At 42.3% G+C, this 19,577-nt stretch overlaps 1 protein-coding gene across 1 annotated transcript in view; it reads left to right on the forward strand.

Moving 5' to 3' along the window:
- RASGRF2 (Ras protein specific guanine nucleotide releasing factor 2) overlaps nt 1-12,791 on the forward strand; it is a 206,388-nt gene extending 193,597 nt beyond the window's left edge. The window contains exons 20-27 of the mRNA XM_065406010.1: nt 3,107-3,167; nt 3,914-4,017; nt 4,806-4,890; nt 5,532-5,729; nt 8,938-9,017; nt 10,526-10,643; nt 11,451-11,519; nt 12,699-12,791. Coding sequence (XP_065262082.1) covers nt 3,107-3,167; nt 3,914-4,017; nt 4,806-4,890; nt 5,532-5,729; nt 8,938-9,017; nt 10,526-10,643; nt 11,451-11,519; nt 12,699-12,791 — 808 coding nt within the window. The remainder of the gene's footprint in view (nt 1-3,106; nt 3,168-3,913; nt 4,018-4,805; nt 4,891-5,531; nt 5,730-8,937; nt 9,018-10,525; nt 10,644-11,450; nt 11,520-12,698) is intronic.
- Nucleotides 12,792-19,577: the final 6,786 nt, after the last annotated feature.

Raw genomic sequence — 19,577 nt, forward strand, 5'->3', positions numbered from 1 at the left:
GCGCCAGAATGCCGCCCCTAAAAATGTGCCCCGGCCGCCCTAGCTCACCTCTGCTGCTGCTGCCACGGCGCGCGAAACAGCTGTTTCGCGCGCCGCTGCTCCCCCTCTGTCCCAGGCTCTCAAACCTGGGAGGGAGGGGGAGACTCCGAGTGGCCGCGGCGCGGGCGCCGCTTCTCCCCCTCCCTCCCAGGCTCTCAAACCTGGGAGGGAGGGGGAGATCCCGAGCGGCTGTTTCGCGCACCGCTGCTCCCCCTCCCTCCCAGGCTTTGCAGAGCTTTGGAAGTGATCAAATGCAGGTCTTCTGTATCAACAAGCTGAGTATTTTATTCAGGTCTGTGCTGCAAATAAAGGCCTGATCCTTCCAAGCTTAGTGAACACCTTCTGAGAAGTGATGGGAGTTAAGGATGGTCAGCACTACTCAGCACCATATAGGATCAAGCACACAAAGTCAGCTGCTTAGCAATTAACAGACCTGTCCATCTACAAGACACTCACACTGGTGTTTTCTGAGGAAGGTATTGAGAATTCTCCTGAAGAATAAAATAAGATTTTAAGACTCTGGATGGCATAACCATTAGACATGGGAGTGTTTCCACTTGCTCTGAAGAAGAGGGCATTTTGTGAGGATTTGATGGGCCCAAAGTGCAGGTTATGACTCAGGCAAGGAGCATTCTTGAGTAGTATAACATGTTTTATTTTCTTCATGTATCCACATTCAGTTTTAGCCTAGTCCACCTCCAATTTGGCAAGCTAAAAGGAAACAGCCTACCACAGAAGAACCTAGTGTACTAAGCACTAACACTTCCTCCCCACCCACGTAGTACACATTCCAGCTCTTACAATCCTATCTAAAATCTCCAAACATTATCATTCTTTTCTTTTAACCCTTTCCCCATCTGGTAAATGAAAAAGCTGTTATGGCCACATGCTGATACATTTATTACATTAAGTACCAGATAAATTCCAAGCTATTTACATTTTAATGGCACATTACATTGGCACTGTAAATTGAGAAGGGATTATTATTATTAATTATTTGTATTACGGTAACATGTAGAGCCCACAACCAAGATCAAGATCCCATTGACCTAGATGCTGTTCATAGTAAGCAGGAGCTCTGGCTCAAAAAGCCAGCAATCAAAATAGAAATGACAAAGCGTGAGAAGATCGTATATTAGAATTATGAACCCATATACTACTGTGATGGGAGCCTTACTCTCAATAATAGCAGCAATAATAAAAATGGAGAGAAAGTCTGGGGGACTCAGATTATTGGCAGTGGGATGTAGTTTTTTTCACCTTTGTGCAATTCTAATTCAGTTAATGGAGTTAGAGTGATCAAATGTTTTTACCATAAAATCAGTGGTAGATTAACACACGGGTCCATGGGGCCCGTGCCCAGGGCCCCCAGCCAATTTGGGGCCCCCACCCCACAGGAGTGCCAGAATCTGGATAGAAGTGTGTACATGAGGGGTCACTAGTGCCAGAACTGTGGCTCCATCCGCTGTTTCTCCTTTTTCCCCCTCTGGCCCTGCCCAGGCCAGAAGTCGGAGCTGAGCCATGGTAAAAGCTGCTGTGAGAAGCCCCAGACCCCCCACCTGCCTTGGGCAGAGGCCTGGGGGCCCCGAGATCAGCCCCCGGCCCATGTCCCCACCCCCTGGGGCATGCCACCCAGGGCAGCTGGAGGGTCCAGGGCTCCCCACAGCAGCCTGAGCTCCCTGGGTGGCTCCAGGGCTAGCCTTAGGGGTGGGCCACCCAGGCGACCGCCCAGGGGGCCGTGGTCAGGGAAACGCCGTACAGCAGTGCAGAAGTGTGTGCTACCAGCTGGCAGGAGAGCACTGCAAACTCACAGAGGTCATGTGTGTGGGGCACTCAGATTTCTCCTTGCTTCCTTCCAGTGGAGGAACAGGGGATGGGGCAAGTGGTGATGCACAGATAATGCTCGCTCCCCCACAGTGATCCTCCTGCGAGTGGGTGAGCGAGGAGCAACACCAAGCACTCCATGCATCCAGGTCACTTTCCCCACCTGGGCTGTGCTGTGAGGCAAGCATCAGGAGCTGCTGCTCTCCTGCCCGCCCCTTACGCCGCCCAGGTGCAGAAAGTGGCCTGGATGCAGGGAGCCCTGTTGTTACTCCCTGCTCCCCGCTCCCCCAACACCCCTACAGGGGCATTAAGGAACAGCCTTTGCGGGGGGAGCAAGCAGCAGTGCCAGCCACTCTGTGCATACAGGTCAGTTTCCCCATGTGGGTGCAAAAGGTGAGTTAGGGGGCACAGTGCAGCACAAAGTAAGGGTGGCAATACACCACATGCCATGCCACCCTTACCTCTCCACTTCTGCTGGTGGCGACACTGCCTTCAGAGTTAAGCACCCAGTCAGCTACCATCACGCAGCCAGTGCTTAATTTGTGCCAGGGGTTGCTGAAGCTCAGCCCTGACACTTCTTTCAATACAAATTAGGACTATGGGGAGGCAATGGGCCCTGTGGGGGGGGGAGCCCTGGGAGCCCAGAGGTGATGGGGGATGGGGAGCCCATGGCGTCCAGGGGCAATGGTGAGGTGCCCACAGAACTTTTGTGCCCAGGGCCCCAATAAATCTTAATCTTCCTCTGCATAAAATGGCATGTCGGTGTTTTGTGAGCCTAGTCCAGTTCCCAGTGAAGAGCTTTTGCAATTGGCCTCCTCTTTGGCATTCCTCAGCACAGAAGTCGGGGACAAAAAGGACGTGGAAACCGCACAACATTATCACTACTGCAGCTGCAGGTGGTCCCTCAAGTAAGAGTTTAGACATATTAGTGGGACAACATGGTGGTGATTGCATTGCTGCCATCCATGTTGTAACTGTCCTTGGGAGAAAGAGGATAGGATTAAATTCTCCAGGGATAGCAATTTAGCATTTTCACACGCACTGCTGGCCTGTACAATATTCCACAGCTGTTTTCTGCAATCAAAAATAAAACTGTTAGGTACAGGATTTTTTTTAAATGGGGCTTTCAATTGCAGCTTTTGCATTTATTTTAGATTAATGTGGTCAATGAACTGTGCTAAAATATTCTCATAACCATAGATAATTTTCTTTATATAGGATGTTCTGCCACTTAATTTTTCAGGGCTCTTTCTCAGGATGATCAAGATGATACCCACTTAAAAATAGAGGATATAATTCAAATGGTGAGTTCATCCAAAGATTTATGCATCAGATAATTTAGAGGATTATGAAATCTGTGTAAATCACTAAAATGTACTCAACTGCAACCTTACGGCCATATTTCTACCAAATTACTGTTTCTTTATATCTGAGATCTGCTACATAAATTTGAATGTTTAAAACTGAAGAGAAAACAAGTGTTTAAAACACATAACCGAGGAGAGCTTGTCAGAGCGTCTAGACTTACTTATGAATTGGTGATTGCTAATATTCATGGAGTCAGATGCTGTACTGGCCCAAAGTGGGGGAGACATGCATTTATATGAGGCAATGAAACACCTGAGCAAGAGGCAGCCCTTATGCCTTCTCATCTCCGGCTGCGTCAGGTGCGTATCACTAGGATATCTGCTTCAGGTGTGTATCGTCTCTCCACGATAAAATGGCTGCTCAGAACCCACTTCTAGCCTTCAGTAAGGAGGCCCATCCTCAACTACAGTCATTATCTGTCCACAGCATGTTTTCATTTACCCTGTATGTGCACTGGTGCAAACCTGAGGCACATAGGAAATGCAGTAGGTGCAGACTCCGTAGATTGGACTTCATGTTGTTAGTGTTTTTTCTGCCCTATCCCTTTTCTTTGATAACCTAGAAGTTGTGTAGTAATTTGTGGTTTAAAATGCATATAAAGCTAGTTAATATCTTGTGTTTTGGAAACAAATTGGTTGTAAACAGAAATCATTGACTATTCTTGTACTTTTTATTTTTGCAGTCAGAATGTCCAAAACCAGAGTGCTTTGAAACTTTGTCAGCCATGGAGCTTGCAGAGCAAATAACTCTCTTAGATCACATAGTTTTCAGAAGCATACCCTATGAGTAAGTGTTCTCCCATGGATGATCAAAGTGAATATTCTAAGAGTCTTTCTGACTAGTAGTTTTAGGCACTCTACTGATTCATGCTATTGATATCCCTGTAAAACAGTTTGCATATTTAATTGATTAGTATCCTTAGGCTTGTTTGTTGTTGCTTAGGATCTCTGATAGTCCATTTATGTTATGAAAGACTGAGTTCAAGAACACTAAGAACAGTAACATCTCTGTCGCTGTGATTTGCGTGACGTATGAGAACCATGCACTACATTCCCTATAGAATTACATATTCCTACTCAGTCTTTCTTTGAGCCTTTAATCTTACATTAATATGTCACTGTTTGCTGCATTTGAGAGCCCCTGGAGAATTAAGAACAAACCTAACATCTCAGGTTTCGGGCTAGTGAAGGCTGAGCATAGTGGGGAAGTGCACAGACTCTGGGAAAGTGAATATCAATTCAGCCCCCTCCATACATCAATCTCATCTTGTCAGCTCCTGGTGCTGTATTTAAGTAATAGTTTCAAATAGGGTCATGCTGCTGAAAATTGAGAGTACAGGGAACAGAGAAAACTGAAAGCAAACTAAATGTCCTTAACAATGTTTACAGCCATACAGTGTTCTAGCAATGGCACAGTGAAATGCTACAATTACAGTGGAAAATTATATTAAGTGTCCAGTAAAACTAGGTGTAGTTGAAATCCATTTGGGCTAACCAGGGTTTTGTACTGCATTTATAGATGACTTTTTTCATTTTTGTTCTTCTTCTTTTTTTTTTTTTAACCTTGATTTCCAGAGAATTTCTTGGGCAAGGCTGGATGAAATTGGATAAAAATGAAAGAACTCCATACATTATGAAAACCAGCCAACATTTTAATGATGTAAGTAACCATAAACGTGGAGCATGCCTTTTAGGAACGCTGTTGACATGGTATATGAACTCTGAAATATAAATGTCTGTCTCCACATTGTGATATAATTTCTGATCTAGTAGTGACTAAACATTACAGCTTCTTTGTGATTAACCTTATAAACCAAGAAAGCGTGTAAAGAATTGCTAGTCAGCAGTTCAATAGAAATTTAATGGATTAGAACCTTTTGAACTATGCTGAAATCTCCTACTGCTTACAGAAGAAATTAAGTTTCCTCTTTAGAGGATGAAACTATAAAAACACCAGTTAATTATCATCTTCTGGTTTATTGCTTGAGTCTCCACCTATACTCTTACCCTTGACTTTTTTTCTATACATGTTGCTAAGAGCCATCACCAGTAGCAACATTACTGCTGGCTTTGAGACATTATTCACTGGTTGTTTTGATGCATTTGTTACCTTCCCCTTAGTTTACTGTTCTTCTCCCTGTCCTCTGGCAGTGTTTTCAACATACATTTTTCTCAGCCTTATTACTTACGAGCTACAATCCCTGCCACCTCATTTAATTTCCCCCCCATTTGTTAAATAATGTTGTTTGCAAGTGCTTATATTTAAATATTTTAGGATTTTTTGGCTTTTTATTTGGTTAGATGAGTAACCTCGTTGCCTCGCAAATTATGAACTATGCTGATGTCGGTTCCCGTGCTAACTCAATTGAGAAGTGGGTAGCAGTGGCGGATATTTGTCGATGTTTGCACAACTACAATGGTGTGTTAGAAATTACATCAGCCTTCAACAGAAGTGCAATCTACAGACTGAAGAAAACCTGGGCTAAAGTTTCTAAACAGGTGAGCAAGACATTTCTACAAATATGGTTGTAGCATTTCATTTGTTGATGCACTACCTAGATAATAAAGAGGCCCAGATAACTACATTCTAACCAGATTTATTTAAGCTTAAAGAATAATCTGATCATTAAGGGTTTCCGCGGATATTATTATTTCATTTCAAACGTTTGTATATTTCACTTATTTTCAATTTCTGTCTCATTCATTAAATATCTTAAGCACTAATTGACTTCATTGGAAGTTGCATGTGCATATATCTGAAAGCAAAATTTGACCCTAAAATATTGAATTGAAATATTTAACAAAACTAAAAGCTGTATTTATTAGATTGGCTTCATTCAGATATGAACATTTAGCTATACATTAATTTTGAATAAGATTCAATAGCATTGTGGTGGGATAAAAAATGCTGTCCAGTAACAAAATGATTTTCGTTTTTCTTTTGAGCTTCTCAAATATAGTCCCAATTTCAGGTGCTGTTGTCCTTCGAAAATAGTTTTCTTTGGTTTATTTTTTTTTTTAAATGATTTTAAGGCCCAGATCCTCAGGTATCTAGGCGCCTAACTCCACTTGGGAGTTAGACATCTAAATACCTTTTTGAGGATCTAGGCCTAATTAAGTTTGAAGATACTTTAAGAATTAATGAAAGGTGCTCCTGAAGACCGAAATAGAGGGGATAAATCTCTCTGTGGTCATGTCTACCGTGTGATAAAAGATCCATGGCACAGCCATAGCGGGTCTGTGTCAGCTGACTCAAGTTTGTGGGGCTCAGGCTGAAGGAATATAAAATTGCAGTGTAGATGTTTGGGCTTGGGCTGGAGTCCAGGCCCTGAGACACCTCTCCCGCCCCTGCCTCATGGCGTCTCAGATTGCCCAGGACCAAATGTCCTCACTGCAATTTTATAGCCCCTTAGCTTGAGCCCTGCAAACCTGAGTCAGCTGACCCAGGCCAGCCACAGGTCTTTTATTGCAGTGTAGACATATCTTCTTTGCACATTCAGCCTTTGGCCTCTTGGCTGAGACTTCCAACAAGGGTATGTCTACACTGCAGTATAATCCCAGGGCTCAAACTCAGGCTCAAGCCTAAACCCCCTTGCATCTACACACAAATTATGCTAACCCAGGGCTCAGACCCAGAGTCCCAGGACCCATGAGGTGGAGAGTCCAAGTCTCAATCAAACTGGGATCCAGTGTTCAAGTCTTACTACTTTGCCTTGTAGTCGCAGCCCACTAGACTCATGCTCTGGGACTCTGCCAAAAGTATCTCACAATGCCATGACCGACTTTCTTTGTCCTCTGGACAGTCACGTTTTCCCACAATGCACCATGAACAAAGGGCTACAGCAGCCACATTTTGGGAGAGCGCTAGGAAGTCTGGGATATAGGTGGTTGGACTCGGGTCTGCAAAACGCAGTGTAGCTGCTAGGTCCCATGTTTGGCTTCAACAGTTCCTAACCTGTGATTACAAATAAGTGTAGATAGGTTAACAAACCCAGGGTCTGCTAACTCAAGTTCTACTAACCCTGAGCTTACATTGCAGTGTAGACATACCCCAAGAAAACCAATGACATAAGAAAGAAGCTGGCCTGGACAAATAGAGACAATTTCAGAATAGACCATGTTATATGTTCTATACTGAATGAAGTCTAAAATAGCATTTTATTTTATTTTATTACAGCAAAATATTGTTTCTGCATTTTAAAATACTCTGCAAGAAACCAGTTCAACTGTCCTCAATGTGCATAAAACCTTCTAGGGTAGTGGTCGTCTTCTTCTTCTTCTTTTCTTTTTTTAAACTAGTTACAATTTTTGTGCCCAAGAGCAACTGACCTACTGAAGTCAGAAATATGGAACCTTACTATGTTAAAGCAACACTCCTGGGACAAACTTCACTCCTGGTAACTCAAGAGAGTGCAAAATGTCCCTGCCTGTACCGTCTGTTCTGATTCAGCTATGGGAGGGCAGGGACATACAACTGCATGTCCTCTTCTAGGTTTTACCATCAAGGGAAGACCGCTTTAATCTCTGCAAAGGGCCCTAGAGCAGCCCCACACTGGAGGCTGTTTAGGGAATATGCTTCCACTAGTCGCCCTAATTTCGGCCATTCCCCTGGTGGGACCATCTTCTTTTCTTTAAAAAGCAAACAAAAAACCCACCCAACCCACTACTTTAATAAAAGCTTAACACTAACAAAATGTTTCCATGGTTTTTTTTAAACTCTAGTGTTAATTTTTAAAAAATGAATAAACATTCCCTTCAGGGCCGGCTCCAGCATTTCTGCCGCCCCAAGCAAAAAAAAAAAAAAAAAAAAAAAAAAAAGCCGCAATCGCGACCAGCGGCGGCAATTGGGGAAAAGAAAAAAAAAAAAGCCGCGATCGGCGGCGGCAGTTCGGCGGCAGGTCCTTTGCTCCTAGAGGGAGTGAGGGACCTGCCTCCCCCGAATTGCCGCACATGCCGCCCCTCTCCCTTGGCTGCCCCAAGCACCTGCTTGTTAAGCTGGTGCCTGGAGCCGGCCCTGATTCCCTTGTACCTCTGAAGTGCTGTCAACCTGAACATTGTATGAATGTCATGTTCATGCAGGAGAACAACCTTTTTTGGGAAGCATAATTTGGTGATCACTAATCAATTTATAGTCCAGTTCTGCAAAGATTTATGCACATGCTTAACGTTAAGCTTGTGAGTAGTCCCAAACTTAGTTTGCTCCTTTGTTGTGCTTCATTCTTGTTTTTCCTCTTTTCTGACTTCAACTTTCTTATTCACCCACATACTAGCTACTGGCTTGTCCTTCATAGTTCTGAGTGCTTCCTGAGAGGCGCTGAACATCCTCAATTCACACTGAGTTCAATAGAAGTTAAGGACATGCAGCATCTCATAGGGTTGGGCCCCAAATATCCTCTTGTGCAGTGTAACTGAGGTTGTATTGCTGAATATTAGTTTCATGGTCCTATTCTTTTTGAACTTACTCAAATGATTTTTGCCCAGCATGTGGTACATTCCTCAAGCCACTATGGGTAAAATTTTCAAGCCCCCCTAATTCCCATTTAGTCACTCAGGAGCCTAAATTTATTGAAGTCAATGGGAGTTGGCTTCTAATTTTTTAAGTTCTGTTTTCAGATGTGCTATTTTCATAAGTGCTTTTGAAAATTTTACCCCAATACCAAAGTCAGTTTTCACACAGAGTGACACTTGTAATTTGTTCTTTTTCTAGACAAAAGCTCTCATGGACAAACTTCAGAAGACTGTGTCATCTGAGGGAAGATTTAAAAACCTTAGAGAAACACTCAAAAAGTATGTTTTCTTAAATTAGCAATATAATAGTATTTTGTTAAGAATATTGAATAGCACTTATTAAAGATAAGAGTTGGCTTTGAGTTTAGCTTTTATAATGAAAATTATATTGGACAATATTTTTACTGAATAACATCTATAAAGCTGGCTTTATTCTATTTGGACACCATTGTTTTGCTGAATATACTGTAATTCGGTGCCTCTTATAGAGTAATATGTTACTTCTGGGGAATTACCGGAGCAAATTAAACTACTATTTTGTAAGAAATGCTCACTGTTGGGGGCTTTTCTTACACTTATTGAAAAAGTTTATCAGTATAAGACCAGCTGTATAAATAAAGGTTCTTTAATCAAAAACATTTTACTCAGTTCTGATAGTGCCTATTTGACATTAATAGTCCCAAAGTTCAACATAACTGGCTCCAAAGAGCTCTCATTCCAGATTTGTTATCTCCAAGTGCGAGCACACACAACAACAATTCATTCCAAGAGCTGTATCTGGAAAAGGGATCTCCCAGGCTGATTGACAGTAACTGTGTTGAATCATCTTGAGAGAGCATTAAGGAATTAAACTACTGTTCATATAGTGTATAGTTAAAAAAACAGACAAGGTTCAGTGTATAATGCCCATGCTTGGCCTGCAGAAGACTATTGTCAGGGAATCAGACACATTAGTTTTAAAAGAGAAAAAGTTGTTTTGACTTATAACATCTGGATAACTGACCCATATACACTTCTCAATTAATCTAGCTAATAACTTTATTTGTAATTATTTTTTCTTTTATAACCATGTAGAGTATAATATGACCTTTGTCCTCTTGAAGTCAGCAGGAAGTTGGACTAAGGTGAAAACATAACTAGGAAAGTTGCCCAGCAGCATTGTCCTCTCTGCAGCACACACTCTCAGAGCGGAAAATTTTAACAAGTCATCTGTTCCCTAGCAGAATTTCCAAAGTTAGGAAATCTGAGTGTTTTCAACTGCATAACATCTTAAATGTTTACAAAACCAGCGTTGTAAAGATCCTAACATATTACTCAACATGAGCTATACAGTATACACAATGTATTGCTGATAGTAAAATACTTACAGTACCTCAGAAAGTTAGAGAAGCCTTGGAGACATGCCCAAAGTATTTTCAGCTGTGCATTGGATTTATTTCTGAGATTTTCTGTCAGCTGGGATTGAAACATGTTTGAGAGCATACTCCAATGCCTTCCCCCTTTCTGCATGGTGTTAGCATTGTGGCTTTTACTAAATGTCATCATTGTTTCTTTCATAGTTTAAAGTTCGCTTTTGACACAACCTGCCAAATTTGTCTCTGGTAGATGTGGGTACAACTCAGGTGAAGCCAGAGCATCTGCTTCACTTACACTAACCTGTGAATTTGGCCCAACTTGTAAAAGTATTTTAAGTAATAAAAAAAAAACTTAGACATTTGTATAATGTATAAAAAGAACAGTCTGTAAATTAAATCCTAGTAAAATATAGTTAATTTCTCATCCTGCAGTTGTAATCCCCCTGCAGTTCCCTATCTTGGAATGTACTTGACAGATCTAGCATTTATTGAAGAAGGAACACCAAACTTCACTGAGGAAGGCCTTGTCAATTTTTCCAAAATGAGAATGGTAATTTTTATTTTCTTACATGTTTCCACTACAGGTTAAGTGCACAAGTTTAACATTGATTTACTTAGGACTTCTTTGAATTCAAATTGCAAGATTACACAATATATTTGCATAATACAAAATAGAAGCTTGAAAGCAATCTTTTGCATTTGAATCCAGGGATGGTCTTCTTTCACCACCTGCTGGCAAGCCAAGGAGTACTGCAATTTAGCTTTCAGTTTGGTCAGCTGAAAATTGCAGGAAGAAAAGCAGCTGGTCTAGGCTTGCAGGGATTAATAAATGGTTAATAAAATGTAGCCAACCTGGTACCATAATTCATCAGGCAGCAACACTTAGAAGGGGTCTTTTTTAGAGTGTGTTTAGGACTCCTGCTCCCCAAGGAAGTGAAAAAGCATTTAAAGGTTGATTCTCTCTGCCTTCCAAACTATGTTGTTATTCAGAGCTCCTTAGAGGCCAGCCTTGGAGAAATATTGACACCAGCTGCTCTGCTGACTGTAGTTTAATGCCATGTTTGTGACTGCACATTGCAGAAGTCACCTGAGGGGAAAAGGGAGAGGCTATCAGGGTAAAGAAAGAAGGGACAAGGTGATCCAACTGAGACAGTTTTTAATAGTCTAAATGGCTGATTTGGGAAGGTAAAGGCCCCCCCCCTCAAAGCCACAAGCACAAAGCCCTTACCCCCAGGATAAGTTGCATCATTTTGGAACAAATTCCTTCCCGGCATAGCTTCACTGAAGCCAATATGTTCAAGTTAAAGCACAGACCATAAGTAGAACATTTTCTTATATAAATGTATTCCTTTGATAGATATCTCATATTATCAGGGAGATACGCCAGTTCCAGCAGACCTCCTATCGTATAGAACATCAACAAAAGGTACAGTAGTGTGTGATGCTGATCACAGGCACTGTGATGAAGGCTATTCCTGCTATCGACAAAAAGATACACAGATGGGGCCCAAAGCTAACACTAATATCTTTTGTTTCCATACAGTAACAGCGGGAGGCAAACAATGGAATTTGTCCTGGTACTTTGGGTTGTGATAAGCTGATAAAGTAACATTCTCTTCTCAGACTTTGCACATGAAGGCAAATCTTGCCTCCACCTCTGCAACAAGTGTGGCTCCTCCTGGGAGAGGAGTCAGTGCAGTTCTGCTGTATCAGAGGGGCAGGATTTAATGTGCCACTGAGTTCCATACCCCAGCGCAGTATGGACTCTGCTCCACAGAGGATGCCAGCACATAGAAAGTAGGTGATGGGGTATAGCTTGACCATCTGATGCTGCCAGGGCCGGCTCTAGGATTTTTGCCACCCAAAGCAAAAACAATTTTGGCCGCCCCCCCGCCCCGTTTTTTAATTACCCCACCCCCGACCCCCCCTCAACTCCGCCCCTTCCCCAAATCCCCAGCCCTGCCTCCTCCCCCCAGGCTCTCAAGCCTAGGAGGGAGTGAGGGAGGGGGAGAAGCGGCGCCCGCGCCGCGGCCACTCGGAGTCTCCCCCTCCCTCCCAGGTTTGAGAGCCTGGGACAGAGGGGGAGCAGCGGCGCGCGAAACAGCTGTTTCGCGCACCGTGGCAGCAGCAGCAGAGGTGAGCTAGGGCGGCCGGGGCACATTTTTAGGGGCGGCATTTTGGCGCCGGCCATGCCGCCCCTAAAAATGTGCCGCCCCAAGAACCAGCTTGTTTTGCTGGTGCCTAGAGCCGGCCCTGGATGCTGCTGCATAGATCTCTGTGGTCTTAGGGGAAGAGTCCTCTCCCTCACTCCCACATTTCACTAGTTCCCAGAGCAGCTACATGGGTTGGACACTAGACTGAGGATTTGCCCTTTACTGAGAGAGAGGTATTTTTTAAACAGCTTGAATACTTTGTACCACATATATTTAACTATTCCACTTCACCAAGAAAACAGAACATGAGAGAAGATTCCAACATTTGTCTGAAATGGACTGAAGCTGCTAACTGGCTGTTATGGGGAAGGGGAGAATAGAGAACTTCAATTAAAAATATACAATCTGTTCAGTTTCAAAATTATACGTTGCAATTGTTTTCTGTATTGCAGGTTACTCATTACTTACTCGACAAGACCCTCATCATAGATGAGGATACTCTGTATGAGTTATCCCTAAAGATTGAACCCAGACTCCCTGCCTGAAGAATGAGCTTCGTCCCAGAGTTGACAGAGTTTTAGTGTAATGAACACAATTATGCATGCCATGCCCTACAGACCACAAAGGGACAGACTGAGAAGATTGCAAACTCTCTTTTCCAATAAGGGAGACAGAGCCTCACAGAAATTCCCTCTCAGACAAGGAAAATCAGCTCCTGGAGGGGAAAGACAAAATGCTTCAGACTTGAGGGTTAAATGATTGTTACTTTGCAAAGATAATGTTTTGCCAAAAGGACTATGCATCTAATAGAAAACAGAAGCCTTTCATGAGAATAGCTACTCATTGCAGCCATCCTAATGGGGCAGAGAAGGGGACAAATTTAAATGTAGGTACAGTATTCTGTTAGATTAGGAGAAATGGACAAATGCAGATGGCATTGATCTGGCACAGGTTGCTTATCAAATGTGTATCTATTGAGGCATTCATCGGATTAATCCACTCTCATTATACTGTATTCATTGCAAACAATAGGAGCTTACGAGTCATTTACTAACCTGCAGTGATAGCAGGATAATATCTAAGAACTTTAGCTACAGCATATGCTGTTCAAAGTATTTGTTATAAATTAGATGTTTTCATTTATAGAATATTGAGGTCTTAAAATATGTTATCAGCCTTTTCTAAGGTGGGAGGTTTTACATGCTACAAATGAACTAACTTAACTTTGTAAATATTGTTTTCACCAATACATGATGAGGAGTTTTACAATGTGGAAAATAATGAACTGTGTTAATAGTTGCAGGCCATGGGAGCATCAGCTGGAATATCTGAGTTTAGGAGCTATATTTGGAATTGGTTGGCCCAGATTCATGAACATATCATGAGTGAGATACTTGGTCATTTAGCACATCGTCTCCTGAGAAAGGCACTCTGATTTTCTGTACCGACAGCATCCCTGACAGTTCAGTGACTATAAAGCACCTGCTGCACACACTGGGGGAGGAATGCTTGCCTGGTTTGGCAATGGATAATGCTCAGCAATGAAGAGAGCAGGATTAACTATTTTATTTTATCTTAAATGAATTGTTTAAAAAGCATTATTTTTTTGCTCAGCTGATCAATTCTAAAATCTTTTTTCTACAGTGAAGTTTGACTGTCAGCAAACAGGAAATATAATTTTATTTGGGGAAGTTAGCATTTGCATATGAGTGTCTGCTAGAGAAAATATGCTATTTGTAACTGTTTTTAAAACCCATGCTACTGTGTGATTCTGGGTAGAATCCATTTCTGCAAATATATGGTTCTTCATACAGTTTCCTGATAGTAACCTATTGTAGCTGCATGGAAGATGAGCTCAAAGTGCATGCTATACAGTATATCATAAAACCAAATGCAGGTATTAGCACTGTTGAATAACTAGGCTGGGGAAGTGTTCTTACTTTTCCAGTGATTATCAGCCAGTTGAAGAAATAGGGCTATATCATTTGTTTACCTCCCATAAATCTTCTCAGGGAGATAGATGTTTAAAAAAGATTGTGACCTGAGCCTATCTGATCTGACATTTCTTACCACACTCGTGAAGTTTCTGAATGTTAACAATGAAAATGGATCTGCCTGGCTTATGGTTTTTGTCTTTATTTGCACTTTAATTACATTGTTAGCCCAGCCAAGAGCGCCACAATAAATTCCATTTGTTGTAAGTGTAAACACTAGCATTTATAAATGTACCGTAGTAGGCCATCTTTGTAAATAACTGCATGAGTAAATATCAAAGAAATACTGGTAAATTCCTCCTTAAAGAAAAGAAACAGGGAAACTTCCAGAAGTATTTTTAAATAGTTCTGATTAATGAATGCTGTAGAAGTGAACATGGAAAGTGTTAATTATAGGTGCTTTTTATTTTTTCAAAAAGTTGCTTGTTCTTTTTAGTAGTGACTGATAAGAAGCTGATTGTATCCTGATGCATGATAAATAAGAAGCATGGGTTATTTGGACCATAAAGCCAACTTACTATGTGCTTTCTGTGTATTCATAATACAAAAAGAATCGCCATCAGTCAATGGCATAAAACGCCTAAAGGTCACACAGTGGAAAATAGAAGCAGTAAAACTGGTCTTAAAAGCAAGTCCCTAGCTGACCTTTATTTTATCTCTATTCACATAAAACATGTAAACAAATGTAAGTGTCCTAACAGACCTTTGTGGCACAACCTGTTGGCCACTACTTCATCTTCCTGTATACCATTTTGCCATAGCTGCTTTGTAGGTCTGGGGAACTCTCATCAGTCATGCTCTTGAGGTGCAGGCAAATGTTCTTCTAGGTGTCCACCTCATTATCCTAATTTTATCACATTTTTTTACACACACTATGTACATCTAGACTAAGTTTGTCGCTATGTTGCTACAAATATTGTCATAAATTATATACCACCAATATATAGCACTTTACAGTTTCAAAATATTCAGCTAATTAATCCTCACAAAACCAGTTGGAGGACAGGAGATAAGTGGTTGTCTCCCCATTTTACAGATGGAGAAACTAAGATACAGTGGTTAAGGATGCTGAGTACCCACAACTTCTCTGGAAATCAATAGGTGGTGTGGTTGCTCAGCACCTCTGAAACATCAGATCCGAAGTGATTTGTCCACAGTTAGTAGTAGAGCTGGGATTAGAATCTCTGAAGTACTTGGATCCTAGTCCTGTCTTCCCACCACCAGAAAATGATGCTGACATACATAAAGCACTGAAATAACTTGCCTAGGGAGGTTGTGGAATCTCCATCATTGGAGATTTTTAAGAGCAGGTTAGACAAACACCTGTCAGGGATGGTCTAGATCAGGGGTCTCAAACTCAAATGACCACAAGGGCCACATGAGGACTAGTGCATTGGCCCGAGGGCTGCATCACTGACGCCCCCCCTCGCTCCCCCCGGCCCCACCCCCACTCCACCCCTTCCATGAGGCCCCGCCCCTGCCCCGTCTCTTCTCCACTTCCTCCCCTGAGCATGCGGCTCCCTGCTCCTCCCCCCTCCCTCCTGGAAAGTGCTCAGCGCCACCAACAGTAATGCACCTCACTCAAAGGACAAAACACGCACTTAGTTAGATTTACTTCTGTTAAAGCCCGCGCACTGCACTGGGCTGCACCACCACTCCACCCCTGATCTGCAGGGGTGAGAGCTGTGGATGAGGGGTTTGGGGCATTGGAGAGGCTCAGGACTAGGGCAGAAGGGCAGCCTGCCCTGGCCATAGTGGAGGGGGGCACTAGGACCCTGCTGCAGGCTCCGGGGCAGTGAAGGGGCAGCAAGTGAGCCCTGGGGGCACTCGGGGGAGACGCGTGGGGGTGGCAGGCGGGGCCGGGGGAGTGACCCAGCCCCAAACATTGGGGAGCAGCGAGCAGGGAGCTTAGCTGCCACATAAAATAACTCGGGAGGGAGTGCGGGGAGCTTGGCGGGCCGCAGGGAAGAGCTCTGCAGGCCACATGCGGCCCACGGGCCGCATGTTTGAGACCCCTGGTCTAGATAATACTCAGTCCTGCCATGAGTGCAGGGAAGTGGACTAGATGACCTCTTGAGGTCCCTTCCAGTCCTACAATTCTGTGAAATCTAGATGGATTGCTAATGGAATATATTTCTTAAAGTACCAGGGATGACTAAACAAAGAGGTGAACACACATCTTGTTAACCATAATTAGAGACTACATTCTTGTCCCCAGGCAATGCCCGAGTACCTGGGTTTTATGCAGCGGTCCTGCACGGGCTGTGGGATGGTATCCTTCCCATAAAATGAACCAAATGCATCTAGCAGCTGTGAGCCACTCTACTGTTGCTGCAGTCTCTGTAATATAGTGATTGCCAGAAGCTTCCAATGTGCTCCCTAAATGGGGGTTTTGGCAAGTGCATCTACATAATTTACCCAACTTTTCTGTGAATCTTCCCACCTCAGTGTCCCACAGTGCACAAGGAATGTGGAGTTCCCCTGTGTGGCTTCTCTGTGCCCTCACCCCACATGCTGAATGAAGTGGTGGTTCGTCTGCAGTTTTGGCCTTGCACTACAGGGGAGAAGTAGGGGACATGCTTTGCTCCTGTATGTATTTGCAAGCCTCATGGATCAATCCTGCTCACCTCATTCACATATAGTCCTCCTGACTTCAGTGGTGCTACCTGTGCAGAGGACAGATTTAGCCCCTCTTTTGCAACTATGGAAAATTTGTCCCCCAACCTCCCATAGTTATTCTGGCGAATCAAACATAAAAACCGTACCCTGCTTCAACATGAAATGGACCATGGACGTGTAACCCATTTCTTTGGGAACAGGGATATAAATAGTAACTGTAAAATACCAAATATTTGCTATCGGTATATTATGGAATCTCCAAATAGTGTAGATACATTCATCTGGCACTAGTCCAGAGTATGCCCACCTGCTCCAGGGGTACACAAGGGGGAGGAGAGAGTCCAAGAGCCTTCCCTCCTGCCCTGTACAATGGTTGGATACAATCACAGCCCCTACACTCCTGCAGGTGCATGGACTGCTCCTTCCTATCATCTATCATCCCCTGCATACAAGATACCCCAAAGGGGATGGGCAGGAGGCAGAGCTGGCTGGATACATAAGAAATGGTATAATTCACCCTCGGAAGGGGCACACTCCCCAGTAAGGTCTGGGGGAATTCTGCCTCAACTCTCCCTGGCCTGGTGCTCTCTGTGCGGGCCAGTGCCTGTAAGTGTGACTCAGCCCATGATTGAGCACAAAGGAGAAGTAAATAGACCTGTTTAGTTTACAGTCAAATTGCATATTAATTATATCATTTTTCTTCAGCAATTCCAATAACACGTTAAGTGTGTAAGCTTGTAATGACTGATACTCCTGGGACTGATGAAAATGTTACCATTATTGAAAAACAAAACAACCCCCCCATCCTCTACTTTTTATTTTTATAGTCCTTAAAATCTATAGTTATTTTATAGGTTAAAATGAAACTCCTGAGTTGTTTATTTAAAGTATTTATTAACTTTTATTGTGTCAGTTTTGATTTCAGTAGATATTCATGATCTCGGATTTTCCTAAATAATCATATTTATTTGAATTTTTTTAATTTTTTTTTATTTGAATGAAGCTTTAATGTTTCCACTTTTTATCCTCCTCAGTTACATGATAAGTAAATACATGGTTTAAAATTGATTAGTAAAGACATTTCTTACTATTCATCATTTCTATTAACTAAGGCCCAAAGCCTGCTGTCCTTATTCAGTCAAAAATCTCATGGACTTCAATGGGAGTTTTTCTTAAGTAAGAACTTCAGGATTTAGCCCTTACTGCCTATCAGCCACTTGCCACTTTCAGTTTTTTGGCTCCAAATGGTCACATGTCCCCATGTATTACAATTTTCATGCTCACTTTTGGTTGTTTCATTGGACCTTTCCTTTTGCAATAGTCTGAAGTTTTGTTCTTTAGGTGAAAGATATGTGTATTTATTTGACAGATGTATTAATATCTATCTCATCATGTTAATGCACACCCAGCTGTTTTTGCATGTACTGTAACTGCTCTTTTGACACCCAGTTATTGCTTTGAATTGTTAGTAAGGCATATCAGGCAGGGCATTGTGCACATATGCAAATTAAAGATTTTCTTTTTCTGAAATCCAAACATTCTTGTTTGCTGCTGTTTTATTTTTATCTCAACATTGTGGGAAAGTGGAATATAACTCACTTCCCCCCTCCAGCTATGGCATCATTTTTACAAACACTGGGGAGGTAGGGATAGGACATAAAAATCCAGGGCACAATCAGGCAAAGTTCCTTCCACTTTTATTGCTGGAAAGTAGTATGACTTATTGCACGTCATCCTTTGCTCATTTATGCTGTTTTGAAACTTGTATTGACTTCATTGGTGTTAGAACTGATTTAGACAGGAATCAGTACAAAGGATTGAGCCTGTTTCCTAGATAACTAGAGGAGCTAAGATACCATGGTGAAGCAGCTGATGTAAATACCTAGATAAGAGAGATGACATGGATTAGATAGAACTAACTGTTCAAGTCATTCTTCTTTCTACCTGGAAGAAGTTTCACAGGTTTGAGCTGCACAATTTCAAATGTGAAAATACACCCTTCCCCTTGTGCATCATAAACAATGTAATGCCAATGTGCAAAGTTACCAAAAATAGAATTTCTCCTCTCCATGTTACCAATCACAAAACTGGTAAGATTCCCTTTTCCAAGCAAACCATATTAACATGAGATATTAGTTCAGCCTAATAACATCCTCATATAATTACTATCCTCAAGCCCATACTTTAAACAAGAATGAAAATTAAAAGAAATTCACGTGTCATTCACAGCGACACATTTAAACAAAGACCCTGCCTCAAACCTGGCCATCATGGACATTCTAGGCATAGGCAGAGCATAAGTATATGTCAGCGTTTCCAACTCATGATTTTTATCACAAGCATCACTCTATTGGGTGTTTTCCTTAGAGCTCAAGCTCCTGGAGTTCAGGTAATTATGTGAGAATCTCCATTGGGTTTTTGTTTGTTCCTTTATTTTGTTTTGTTTTTTAAAATAAGTTTCTAGCCTTCAGAGTGGTGGAGGAAAACTTGAAACTATGACCCATAAAGGCTCAAAACCCAGACAGCAAATAATACAATCCCCAAATTCATTATTCTTTCCAATCTCATGATTTTTTTGGCTCCCCACTTATGATTTTTGAATGTTTGGGTTTGGCAATCTTGATATCATAAAGGAGAGTAAAATGCTTCCAATTCTGAACATACTGGATGGAAGTTATGAGGAACTTCTAGGGCCCAGTGATCCACTCCTGCAGAAAA

The sequence above is a fragment of the Emys orbicularis genome, chromosome 6, assembly GCF_028017835.1.
Source record: "Emys orbicularis isolate rEmyOrb1 chromosome 6, rEmyOrb1.hap1, whole genome shotgun sequence".
NCBI classification, from domain to species: domain Eukaryota; kingdom Metazoa; phylum Chordata; order Testudines; family Emydidae; genus Emys; species Emys orbicularis.